The sequence below is a fragment of the Coccinella septempunctata genome, chromosome 5 (genome assembly GCF_907165205.1).
Source record: "Coccinella septempunctata chromosome 5, icCocSept1.1, whole genome shotgun sequence".
In the NCBI taxonomy this organism is placed as follows: domain Eukaryota; kingdom Metazoa; phylum Arthropoda; class Insecta; order Coleoptera; family Coccinellidae; genus Coccinella; species Coccinella septempunctata.
Window position 1 is genome coordinate 38,477,371 of NC_058193.1, and position 14,083 is coordinate 38,491,453.

The 14,083-nt window shown below is 38.4% G+C and overlaps 1 protein-coding gene across 1 annotated transcript in view; it reads right to left on the reverse strand.

The window, feature by feature from the left end:
* The window catches only part of LOC123314136 (synapsin), a 44,815-nt gene that overhangs the window by 26,756 nt on the left and 3,976 nt on the right, over positions 1 to 14,083 (reverse strand). Inside the window, exon 6 of the mRNA XM_044899257.1 lies at positions 12,074 to 12,178. Within this exon, the coding sequence (XP_044755192.1) occupies positions 12,074 to 12,178 (105 nt within the window). The remainder of the gene's footprint in view (positions 1 to 12,073; positions 12,179 to 14,083) is intronic.

Genomic DNA, 14,083 nt, shown 5'->3' on the forward strand with positions numbered 1-14,083 from the left:
TCCTAAGGACAGAGCTCAGGTATTTCTTCGTCAGAAGTCGATATAGCCAATCATTTTTTCCCAAGACGTTTATTAGTTAGTACAAGGAGAATGTGATTGTCCTTTTTTGAAGCTGTTTCTTCGGAGGCAGAGCAATCTTACTGAAATATCGACCTTATTCCAGTTTAACTCATCTTTCCCAGATAAATCTACAAATTCGGGAAGATATGACGAAGATTTGAATAGATTTCGATTAGGATGTATTTGGAGGTGAATTCAATCAATTCAAGAACGCATCTATTCAAATCTCATTAGCAAAATTGCTGAAACTGTTTCCTTCTAAGCAACCAGGAGAGTTTTGTTCAGGTAATTCTTTGGATGAAAAGACAAACACGATAATCAGGAATTTCCATATCAAATTACGTGTGTCTCTAATATCTAGCCCATTCCTGAAGAGGCAGAACCTGATGGGACCCTCAGCAGATGATGGCAATCGCTAAGAGCCAGCAAACATTGTTATGGATGTTGCTAAAACGTGATACAGTTGTAACCGAGCCGTGTATTCTGAGGAATGTTAAATGCAACAGCTTTCATGCGTGTCGTGCTCGGGACATTAGGCATTTCAGTTCCTCAATCCATTCCACGGATCACTGTGACCTCTGGGACCCAAGTTTCGATATGTCAACGTTTCCTAGAAACACATCATCGAGATCACATTGACAGATCAGACCCTCGATCGAGGAAAAAAGGAGAAGTATCATCCCAACACTATTACCTAAGATAAAGGATAAATAAAACAAAATATGTATTCTTGAAATACCCCACCTGTGTAAGATTTTCATGGTCATTTCACGTCGCATTTAGCGAAGGTAAACAAAAGGATTTGGTGAATGATAATCATCGAGAGCTCCAGAGGAATTCGTTCGGAAAGATAACAAGATTATGTACGTGTTTTATGATATGAAACGACTAGATACCGTGTATATTGTTTGGTCTAGTGCACTCTCGTTGAAGTACATCAGACTCCTACGTTCCTAATCTAAAGTAATTGGGGAATGCAATTGGCGATGACAAAATTGGTGTGAGGATAAGTTTTTGAGTGGGTCTGTTTGTTATTTTCTTTGGCGTATCGCGAATATGAATGATGAGAGTATTCTGTCAAGGTATCAGGGAAATCTTGGGATAGTTCCCTTTTGAAAATCCTCAGAAACTTGTCACTTATGAGGATTCAAGAACTGAATCTTGTTTTCTTTATTCTTCCTCCAAATATTTCTGCGTATTTTCCCATAATTCGAATCTGTATGACGGGGGAAATGATTAATCCTCCCTTCTAATCTTATCATTAGGATTGAAGCTATTTCGATTGTTATTTAACAACAGGATATCGATCGTGAACAATGCCTATTCGATATTAAATATTAAAAATATAACGGTGAAAGATATAGAAAGCATAATACTTCCTTTGTTTCATTCCACGACTAATAACATTCTTCTACGAGTTTAACTCCATTAAATCATCACCTCTGGGTATCATTTGAAAATGCTTTGTTTGGATTGTGTTCCTGAACACAAGGACTGGGATCTTGAAGGTGAAGGATGAAGAGATTCGATCATTTATAAGAAACTCAAATTGATTTTTTTCATTGTATAGTAGAAGAATTTTCTGTACATCCAAATAACATGTTTCGTCGTCAAAGGCATCGTAGCATCTTCAGACAGTTGAATTGGAAACTGCTCTATTTTTTATCAATCAAAGCTGATCGCATTCATGCAATCTATTGAATGTGTCCTCTATCCATATCTCTTCGGCAAATTTTATACCGCACTTGTGTTCGGTTTCTCTCTGACAGATAGATCCATAATTCCTAGGATAGATTAAATAGACCATTTGCATTCATCGTCAATGCACTCTTTATGCACGGTATTCAGGTCGTTCGAACCATTCATGCAAAATACAGAGAAATAAATGCATTCGAGATATTTCGCGGCTTTGTACAGCCGTCAAAATGCGGAATTTGAGGTTGTCTATGGCGCCAGACAGAACTGCGATAATGTGACGTGTATAATGGTTATTTTCAATGAGAAAGGATGCCGTCGGAAGCAGATAACTCACCCTACAGACTGTATCAAGTAGATACGAGGATATATTGAAAAACTCTTAGCCTACTATAGAACCAAACTTAATTTCAATGTCAAAATATTTTACTACTCAACATATTCTTCTCTTAATTGGACACACTTATTACAGCGAACCTGCAACTTCTCTAGACCTTTCAAAAAAAAAATGTTTCTTCTTGCTCTGCAAACTAGACCTCCACAGCTTTCATTACCTCCTCGTTGGAAAAAAAATTACGACCTTCTAAACTTTTTTTCAGTTGAGGAAAGAGATGATAGTCGGACGAAGCCAAATCTGGTGAATATGGGGGGTGTTCTAGTAATTCTAACCCTAAATCACGAATTTTTTGCATGGCAACATGGGATTTGTGTGCAGGGCGTTGTCCTGCAAGAACAAAACACTTTTGGATAGCTTTCGGTGTCTCTTCTCTTTAATTTTTTTTCCGTAGAGTGGTCACTAATGTCGAATTTTGATCTCCGGTTATTGTTCTACCTTTATCCCAAAAAATTAATCATGATTACTCCACAGCAATCCCAAAAAACTGAAGCAAGAACTTTTCCAGCAGATTTTTGGACACGCAACTTCTTAGGTCTTTGAGAACCAGAATGTCGCCATTCCATCGATTGTTGCCTTGTTTCTGGATCGTAGAAATGTACCTAAGTCTCATCCATAGTAACAATTCGGTTCGAGAAGTCTACATCGTTTTCAAATCGAGCACAAATCTAACGCGATGCTTCTACCCTTGCACGCTTTTGGTCAACATTCAAACATTTCGGGATCCATTTTGCAGCAATTTTTCTCATGTCCAAATTGACGTGAACTATATGATGAACGCGTTCGTATGAAATATTCTGTGCTTCAGATATCCGTTCAAGCCCAATTCCACGGTCTGATAAAATCATGTCATGAACTGCATCGATATTCTGGGGGACGGACACAGAAACTGGCCTTCCCGATCGGTCATCATCTTCAATGGAAAACTAACCTCTTTTGAAGCTTGCAGTGCAATTTTCCACGGTAGCATACGAAGGACATTGATCACCAAGGGTATTAAGCATGTCTTCGTAAATCTGCTTACCTCTTAACCCTTTTAAATACAGGTACTTGATGATGGCTCGATACTCCAATTTTTCGATGTTCACAATTTCGGTATACATCTTATTTCTTTCAATTTATTGCGTAATTCTGGTTTACTTTTTTGACCTCATGAGTTATTGTTCGTTGCTATGGTAACGCAATATTTTTTTATGCCTGGAACTGGTCTAGGCTAACTAGATATCAATACATCCTCGTAATTCGTGAAGAATCATTTGAGTCTGATAAACATGAAAAAATTCGGCGATGGATCTTGTTGAAATGTATTGCGGTTTTTCTGTAAATAAATAATGTACAATGATTCTTTTTATCGTTGATGTTTCCGGAAAGAGCCTGCTCCCGATTGGAAACCCCAGAGCAGATTTGTCGGGCCAGTAAAAGCTGAAGTGACAATTTCCAGTGAACCTCGTCGAAACATTTGTAGGCTCATAAGTTTTACGAGCTTTTCATGCATCGCGGAGCTATGAGCCAGAACACGAATTCCTCGAATAAATGGCCCAATAAAATTTCGATGCAGAGCCTCCTGCGGTATATGGCACAAGGTCCTCTTTTCTCGTTTCTAGTTTCTAGCCACGATATCGTGGGCGCCTATGTTTGCTTAATAAATGTAGGTATAATATTGTGTGATTAATTTTGATACGTTATCTCTCTCGCGAATAATTCCCTTATCAGGTGCATTTTTCATTAAATTCCACAGAATGTTATCGCAGCATAACATTTCGAGGAGAATTGGTTAGTGAGTCAGTGGGATAAATATTGAATCTTAGACGTTGGCCTGTTTGTACCCAGCGCACGTTGTTTGCCAACCGAATTTTTTCCGCACATAAACGTCAATCAACCTGAGTTCAACGAATAGTTACTTTGGAAATTCCTTCGCGGAGGTTTTTCCGTCATATTTTGTGGGTTGAGGTCATACAGGCTGCGCAAGTTACCTCTGACCAAAGACTATTAAGAAAATATCAGAAATATGTACGTTTTCTTGACCCATGCTTCGTTAGGACAAGTAATCATCTCCTGCTTTCTTGAGTTAGTAAACAGTCTGTATAAATCCATTATTTAACCAATAATCTCTTAGCTCCCTAAGTCTGATCGCAAACTCACCATTTTCCCAGAGCTTTTCACGATTCTGTTCTTGTAACTGCTTGAATGAAAAAATTGATTAACTTTTTTTTTACAGACATGCATCAGGCGTGTATGTTTTCAGTGGTAGCGATTGTGCTGATCGTGATTTTGGCCGAGCAGGCAGAGTCCTGTTCTTGCAGATCTCCCCACCCCCAGGAGCACTTTTGCAATGCCGACTTTGGTGAGTTGAACCTATCAATTTTCGTTGAATTGAAAAAATACCGCGTTTTCTACGGACAACTTCTACTACTGCAATAAGTACAGTAAATGGCTGCGGTTAAAGCCGTCTTACAAGCAACCACTTTCAATCTCCATATAACGACAGCTTCCGAACATTTAAATCCCAATGTGTAAGAGGATAACCAACCGCATTCACACAGCAAAGTCCGGCGAGATCTCTCAATTTTTCAGCGTCCACAACTGGACGTAACATGCATCGAGCCATTTGGCAAACGTACTGCCATATCCTAATAAACTATTCGTATCGGATTAGAGGCATCAAGTGGTAATTGTCAATATAAATGTTTCCGCACCACTACACGTAGTAGCGTTTAGTAGACCTAGACGTCCTATAAATCATTGTTTTCCGGTTGGTACATTGCTAAGTTGACGATAATTTGAAACGACACAACGCTTCGGCTAATCCGTTGACATACGACAGCTGAACTGAGGCGATCGTACACGATTTTTTTCAGGGACTGACGGCTTGATTTGCCATATGAATATGGGTATTATCGATCTGGCAATTGGATAACTGGACAGGAAGAATGTTGAGATAATAAAGCCATGAAATGGAAGAGGTTCAGAGTTGAAAAACTGAACTATGATACCTTTTTGGCGAGGTTTCTTGGAATGGGTTTCAGGAACATACAAGAGGTCATATCAGGGTTTCATTTAAACCTTGGATATACCCATTTTATAAGGATATACCTTAAGTTCCTCTTTCAATGGTTCTTAAAGTTTCGGAAGTTTCTCTCTATTGAAAGTCCACCTGGATGATTCAAGCAGACTACAATTTTACTTGGGTGGATTCAGCACTGTTGGGGATTATACAATGTATACCTATCTATGGACCATTGGGTGCTCAGTTTCAAGTTTCAAGGTAGTTGAAACCTATTCTCTTAACACTCATCAAAAACGGGTTAAGTTCACTACAATACTTCCAGATGAACCGTTGGCTTTCTCGCAACGAATCTGCTTAGCCCACGCCCATTTCTCACCCATTTAAAAATCTTCCATCATAGCCATAAAGCCGATACCAATTCGATCATACCATAATGGCTCACGCCGAAAAAAAACCTAATTATTATCTCAAATAAGGCGACAGCTCCTATCGATCAACACTGACTAATAAATTACCAAGAAATTAAAAGGCTATAAATAGGCGACCAGTTATTTATAATCAATCGGTGGATACGATGATCCAGTATGAAATCACCGGATCATGGAATCATTACTAACCCACATCCAGGCGGGCCTAGATGCAGATTATGTAAATATTGGACGCGGTTTCTATTAGCCAATTTTTCGATAAGGATCTATCGGAGGGACACACCTCCTTTACGTCGTCGATGAATAAACATCGCCTAGGGAGGAAAGTTGAAATGCATTATCGATGGACGTTCTTGTCGATCAAAGTTTCGATGTTAACGGTATGGAAGCATGATTGAGGATAATTTAGGTTCGCCTAACATGGGGAAACGCCGTTAGGTCATTTAGAAGAGGGTGTTCCCAATGGTTCTATATTTGGCCCACTATTTTTTCCATCGTGGAGCGAATTACAACCCAGCGTTCATCATTGATTGGACGATTTCTTTCATAAATGTACTCCTGGATAGTCTAGAAAGGTTTGAAACCACAGAGACGGTTTCTCTCAATACTCTCACTCCTGCAACTTTCCTCACCCAACTTTTAGATGACCATCGCAGTCAGCTATTTCAGAGGTTCATAATTTCGAGGATAATTTAGATTCACCACCACAGAAACGCCGTTAGGTCATGAAGATAAGAAAAGGATGTTCTCCGATCAAAAGCACATTTATACTGTACACTAATTGTAGGGCGTAGAACACGAATATGAAATCAGCTATTTAAAAAAAAAATTTCAAGTTATGTTCGATATAAAATCGAAAATTTTGAACCTTCGCGGAAAAATCATAAAAAATAAACTGTACGCGATAGATGGATGAAATATGGTTTTTTCTATTCGCAAGGAACCAATCTATCACCAAAAAAATCAGCTTGAGTCCAGTGCCTTTTTTCTGGCTGCTATAGCTCCTCAAAGTTGACCAAAGTGCAGGTAAACATCAGTAAAAAACGAAATTATTCAAAGTCCGAAATTTTATTATTTTTTTAGCTATATTGACTTGCGTCATTTCACTCACTAATTCGAGGTCGCGGATCATAAATATGCAATAAGATTTTGTGTAGGATCAGTACTTTGGGAAAAAAATCACTCTGAATAGAAAATTTCAAAAAAATTGGTCAATTTTGAGGAGCTCTAGCATCCAGAGAAATGGCACTAAATATGAGCTGATTTTTTTGATGATAGATTGGTTCTTTACAAATCAAAAAAACCTCATTTAATCCATCTACCGCGAACAGTTTAGATCTTATGATTTTTTCCGCGAAGGTCCAAAATTTCCGATTTTCCATCGACCATAACTCAGAAACTAATCCTTTCAGCAAAATTCTGTTTGCATATTCTTAATCTACGCCCTCGATTCAGTGAAGACTGCAATTTTGGTGGAAATCGGAGAGATCGAAAATTTTTCAAATTTTCCATGCATATGTATGGAAAAATTGAGATTTTTTGAAAAAAATTTTTGGTCTCCGATCAAAACCAAATTTATACTGTAAACTAATTCGAGGGCGTAGAACACGAATATGCAAATAGATATTTTTTTAAAAATTTATTTTTCAAGTTATGGTCGATAGAAAATCGGAAATTTTGGACCTTCGCGGAAAAAATCATAAAAACTAGACTGTTCTCGGTAGATGAATGAAATGTGATTTTATGTTTTCGCAAAGAACCAATCTATCAAGAAAAAAATCAGCTTCTGTCTAGTGCCATTTTTCTGGCTGCTTCAGCTCCTCAAAGTTCACGAATTTTTTCGTAATTTTTCATTTAAAGTGCTTTATTTCCCAAAATACTGATCCTACAAAAAATCTAATTACATATTCATAATCTACGACCTCGAATAAGCAACTTAAATGACCCGGGTCGATATAGGTAAATGATAAGATTGTATTTTCGTTTATGAAGCGCGGGTAACATCAAAGGCGAACAGGAACTATTATTGACAACCCAGCGTTTATCATTGATCGGTTGATCACTTTCATGAACGTCCCTCTGTATAATTTAGAAACGTTTAGAACCACAGAGACAGTTCCTTTCAATACTCCTGCAGTCCTGCAACCTTCCTCACCCAACTGTTAGATGCCCATCTAATTCAGCCGATTCAGAGGTTCGTAATTTCGTTAAGATGCACATGTCAATTGGCCTCCAAGGCTGCGCGATGTAACACCATTAGATTTATTACGTACTCCGATAGCAACCGATCGAGTTTGTCCATACGAAACCTATTGTCCCATTTCTCGAGCTCAGATTTGACCTCAAACTTGACCGGCAGCTTTACCAACCAATCTCTATCGATGCCCGCTCGCGAATCCATCAAAACGAGACTCAGGAATGCTGGATCCACTCCCGGCACTGTTAGAGAATTGAGGTCAATCGACGAGCGTAGATTTCCCATCAAGTCAGAGTGCCATATTCCGACCTACATCTTCTTCCTTGTCGTTTCAGCAGCTTGTCCGTCAACATAGACGACGTCTATCTACCGATAGATCGTCACAATTCACTGGAATCGCCGCTATCATTTAAGTCCAATTTATTCCTGATTTATATATTTATTTTCACCGTTCGTTATTGTTTCAGCGATGATTTAAACGCCTGTTTTTTCATGTAATTAGAGTTATAACGATAATATCTATTATATTTAATGGGCGTATCTTTAGGTAGTAATTGATGGCATATCTGTGCTTTATGGCGTATATACAGAGGCAACTGATTAAAATAATTGAATATGCCCTGATATCGTATTGTATGTTAAAGAGCAAAGCTGACATTTAAGTCGGGGATATATTCTTATTCGAGAGTGAATTATGAGTTTTCTAAAAATGGACAACTGCACGCTTGTTTGTGGCTTCTTGCGTAAATACTTACAAAAAGGCACGACTTTCATTCGACATTGGTCATTCTGTTCCGTGGGGGGATATCAAAAAACCTTGCCTTCCTCCTGATGCCAGAATCCATGGAGCATACCAGATAATCCTAGAGAAATAGAGGAGTTTGGAAAACCCAACTGTGTGACCTCTCATTACTGGTGAATTTTTTCAGCTGTCTTTTCCTGACTCCTAAATTTGATTGATTAAAGTCTTGAGCGCTGACGTAATACGTCCTTTGGTAGAGTATCCGATGCATCGTTGAACGCCTATTCGCATCGATTTAATGAGTTCGAGCATTCGGTTTTTGTTCCACACGACGCCCACTCCTGTCAGCTACCGTCCATTTCAAGAGGTGCAAGCAGGAATTCTCGACGCGAATATTTAAATTAGCGATGATCGCAGCCGAATTTTTAATTGGATCGACACAGAGGAACGTTCGATCACTTCTAAAAACGGAGGATCAGATTAACAGCATCGAACAAGCAGTTTCAGCTTGCAATATTATCCTCTAATATTTGCATTGCATGCGTTAATATCAGCGGCCTTGGGTGAGCTTGATGTTTTTTCATTAATTTTTTTTCTATTCATAATTCTCGCCTGCATAATGATAAAGTCAATATTTGCGTGAAAAACTGTATTACTAAATCTGCGAATCATACCTTAGAAGTTTATGTATATGTCTTTATCTTTGATGAAGGAAATGAAGACCAAAGAGTTCAGAGTCTCGTGAAACAATCATAAAAGAAGCATTATCTCGAGCTTGCATGATCAGATGAGATGGTTCTTGAATAGAATTTGAATATCCTTCCTCATAATAGGTGTAATCATCGTTTTATTCATGCTGTCAAATATGTGCTTTTCAGTAAGGAATTCAAAGGATAAAATCAGTCGGATAACTACTCAACTGTCAATTCGAGCTTTCCTTACAAGGATAGTTGAGTATGCACCATCATCATATTGGCAAATAAAGCTACTTGATGTTGGATTCCATATATGTACAAGAAATGAAAATGTTCAGATCCACAACTCTTCAAATGACGCTTCAAGCAAAAATCACTTTGATTCTTCTTGTGCAATACAATCGATAGCATGATCGTTCAAATCTTGTGCCATATTCGGTTAAGAAATGCCTGAGTGGCGTTTTGGGTCGAGATAATTTTGATATCGAAGATGAAGAGGAAACGGTGCAGTTGTTAATTTACTAGAATGTAGGAATCTAGGAGGAAATTTTCCCTAGTAAGATGATAAAGATGATTAACGAAAGCTTGGTTATGATACAGATTAGTAAGCTGCTTCTCTTTGATTTGAAGGAAAATGTTATAAATGCAGATGAATTTTTATAAGCTGAAAAATTGGCTGATTGTCCAATTTTGGAGAGAATGCTTGAGAACCCTGAAACAAATTGAGATACTACAAGTATAATGATACTGCCTTGATGATAGGAGCGTTTGATCTTGATGAAATTTTCACACCTTCAGAAAGTGATATTCTTCGACTCCCAGGCGCCATTTCATCTAACCGCGAAGGTGGAAAATGATGTTTTCCTCACTGAACGCCTCTCTATCTGTTCCCAGAAGACATTGCGGAAATCCTTGCATTTCCACGACCGTCTATCGCGTTTCTAATTGATAATCGCAGCCGCATATCTACGCTCAGATCATATGCAAACCACGAAACGTCTAATTAACCTAATTGCTAGCGATTGATCGACCCTAGCAGAGAATCAGCTACCGCCTAGAGCGGCTCATTGTTTCTGAATACAGTCTCATTAAATTGTGTGTCGTGTTATTATTTTATATCTGGAGACGTGTTGACAACGTTGAAACACAGTCAGACTACTGCGTTTACGAATAGACACTCAACATATGGAAAATTTTTGATAGTTTTCTGGTTCTTACAAACACCTCCCACTTGATCTCTTCAAAATGTAGTCTTTGAGTTGATCCAGTTAAATTACCACATTGGGAATCCTTTTATCCAAATCTGATGCTATCAAAAAAACCCATTTCTGAAAGGTTCGGTATATTTTTCATCCCATTTTGTTCGAATTCAAAACACATAACATGCACACCAATCACATTAGGTGGGAACCTTCAAACTTGTAAGATCGATGATGGAACGTGCTCCTGAATGCTTCTTACACACTTTGTGGACGCTGTAAATTAAGATCTTGTTGACAATAAGTAGCTACACATTCACTGGGTTTTTATTCCTCATGAGGTTGAAGAGGATTGAATGGATTTGAAGTGGTTGTGTTCTTTCCCACACATTCTATAGTTGGACCACAAAAGGCCAGAACTTTTTTCGATGGAGTTGAAAGAGGGCAATAAATTCTTTTATGAGGAATTTTATGAAGTTTTTTGTGGCGGAAGTGAAGTACCTAGTGTTTTGAAATATGTTTCTGAATCTCATTATGTACGAGGAAAAGAAATCTTCCACTTTTGTTCATTCCATAAAGTGAATCATTTCGGAATCCTTCCAGAACCTTTTAGTGCGATTGAAAGACCATCAGGCAAGAATTTCCTGGATTACTCAAATAAAAGTGGATTTGGGAATCAGAAAACATCAAGAACATAACTTTGAAATGATACTTTGTTACCTGAGAAAGTTGAGACTTTTATTTCAAAGATTTTCGCACCGGTTTTACGTTGTTCATTTTAGTTTCTTTGTCAAATAATCTTGTGAATCTAGAAATTGAATTTAGACTCACAACACCGTTCTACTTTGTTTCAGTGGTCCTGGCGAGGATAAAGCGACAAAGGACTGGCAACGACACGATAGTCTACAAAATCAGGATAAGGAAGGACTATAAGCTTTCTGAGAAAGCTTACGTGGCCCTCAAGTCGGGCAGAATCATCACACCTAGGTACGATTCTATGTGCGGTCTTCAGCTGGAGGTTGGGAAACTTTACGTAATATCAGGTGAGAGCAGGTTTCATACCAGTTTCGAAGAATTGGGTTATGAAGTTGCCGCCAACTTCTTCGACAACTGTCTCGTGTATTCCTCGATGTTCACTCTATATTTCCTTTTCCAGGTCGTGTTTTGTCGCTCAGAGCACATGTCAACATGTGTGGATACGCAGAAAAATGGGAAAACATCACGAGGCGCCAGAGGAAGGGCTTGAGGAAAATGTACGGTTACGGTTGTACGTGCAAAATAAAGAAATGCAGCTCTCAACATTGCCCGAAGAATGTTAACACTTGCAACTGGACCAGCAGTTGTCACGTAGAAGAGGTGAGTCCAGATGTGACAGTTTATACCGCATAGATTTCGAAAATTTGTTAAGATTCAGATAAGTTTGTGAAGTACATGGTAAAGCTTGTTTGATGTATACACTTTATAATGGCTATTTTCCTCGCTGGCTTTAACCACCTAGCTAAACTTCCTTTCAACAGCAATGTCTATAAAAAATACGCGATTTATAACATGTTCTCTTCCACAGGGCATCTGCCTGAGGCAGGCAAACAATCACTGCAACTGGACCAGAAATGCAGCCCTCAGCAAATGCCTGCGGAACAAAACGGAATCACTCACCATTTCCCGATGGTCCGGATAGAAAGTTTGATCGATCAACGGAAAATTTTCCTTTCCGAGCCTCCTCTGTAGCTGGACCAGATGGCCGAAAACCCATGGCTTATCCTGAAAGTGAAAAAAAAATTAGTTGAACTCAAAGTTGCAAAAAGGCCTACTGTTTAAATAGTTCCATAAGCGTCACTTCTACATACTGACAGGCAGGAAGAAGCAGACCAAATTGAGATCGAAGAATAGCGAAACAAAATGATTTGGAAAATCACGGAAGTGATGCTCAGGATGTGATCTAGACTCCAAACCTGTTTTCTCGTGTAAATATTTGTTGGATGAATATTTCGTGAATTGTTATATTTGTTTTTGTGTTTGTATCAATTTCTTTCAGACAAGACGTTAGGTCGAAGAGAATCAGTATTAATCTACTCCTAGAACGATAGAGAAATAATTTATGTATTTATAGAAAGTAAGCCCCATCCGGACATTCTAACTTCAGTTTATCGCTTTCAAACGGTCTCAAAGTTGGCTTGACGAGGAATTGTTGGTTTTCGAGAAGTTTTTCCCCAGCTCGGCATTGTTCGCTTGATTAGTTTTCTGACACTTCTCGTATTTTATAAAGGATGCAAAAAGCTCAGCAGGGTAATTGCATTGTTTAATTGTATCCTGCTTCACAGCAGTACTGCTTGTGCAGTCCCATACAAGATAATTACTTCATTAGCGTTGGACGGCTATATTCTCTGCTCATTTATGATATTGGTATAAATTATTTATTGTCCGTATAATAACAGGGGTATTTCTGTTCAGGTACTTATTTTCAATTTCACGATACGGAAGACCGTAAAGTTTTTGCCGGTCAAAGGGATTCGAATGGAATTCAAGTAATTAATAGAAAGAATGAGTTTGGCGCCTTCTATCGCTTTAACGAGATTTCTCAGTGGTGGATTTCGATTTTTTTAGGTTTTTAATTGCATCCTGAGATTTTAATTGTTTTCCCCTTCGTTAAGTATTCCACTCTATTTAATTCCTTCCTGCATTCCAAGTATAAATGGAAAAGATTTTTGACGTGGATCTCATTATTGACACTCAGCCGATTAATGGAGTTTTTCACGAATTTTTCGCGAGATCAAAGCGGTACTCAACGATCTAAGTATAAACATCGACATTTTCGTTAGCATTTCAGCGGGTTCGTTGACCCACTCCTCGGAATCAAAATATGACATCCATCATCGTAAAAGGAACAAGATTGCCGAAATTACTCGCATAAACAGCTTTAATGGCCCACCATGTTATTTTTATTGAAAACAAGACACATGAGATTGCGGTCGGTCGAATTTTGGAACGAAAACCGTAAACATTGGCCGGTTTTGGTAGATGATGCATCTGCCCCATTGCCAAAACAACAAAGCGGCTGTGTGTCTCTCGAAACGGTACAGCATCCAGGGATTTATCGGGGCTTACAAGAGTTTACGCCATTCAATTGTGATTTACCATGAAGTTTCAGAGGTTTTAATGGGATCGATCATTATAGGAAATACTTCCAGGTTCATTCATACTTGAAGGATCAAAAAAATGTGTTCTGTATTGAATTCAACGTGAAGAAAACATACTCGAGGTACCCACTCATTTGACATTATTTTTTGCTTTCAATTTCATATCCAGGATGTGAATGAATAGTTGCGAAAACATTTAAGGGGTCGTACTTAAAACAATGAATATGAAAAATAGTCAGGATTGCTCTTGCTGATTAGTAAATGATCTAGCACATACCTCCTCAGTTGTTTTTTCATTAGAAATTGATCTCTTATGTCAGAATTATCATAATTATACACTGATAAGAAGTCAATTATAAAAAAACGGTCTGCAGTTGAAGATCCCATTATAACAATCATTCCCCAGATTACCTATTCAGCAGAATTATTCTAAAAACCCTATTCTGTGCGAAGATGTCTCTAACGTCTTCTCGGTAGCTCAGTTGTAGGAGCACTGCACCGGCAATCACGAGGTCCAGTGTTCGAATCC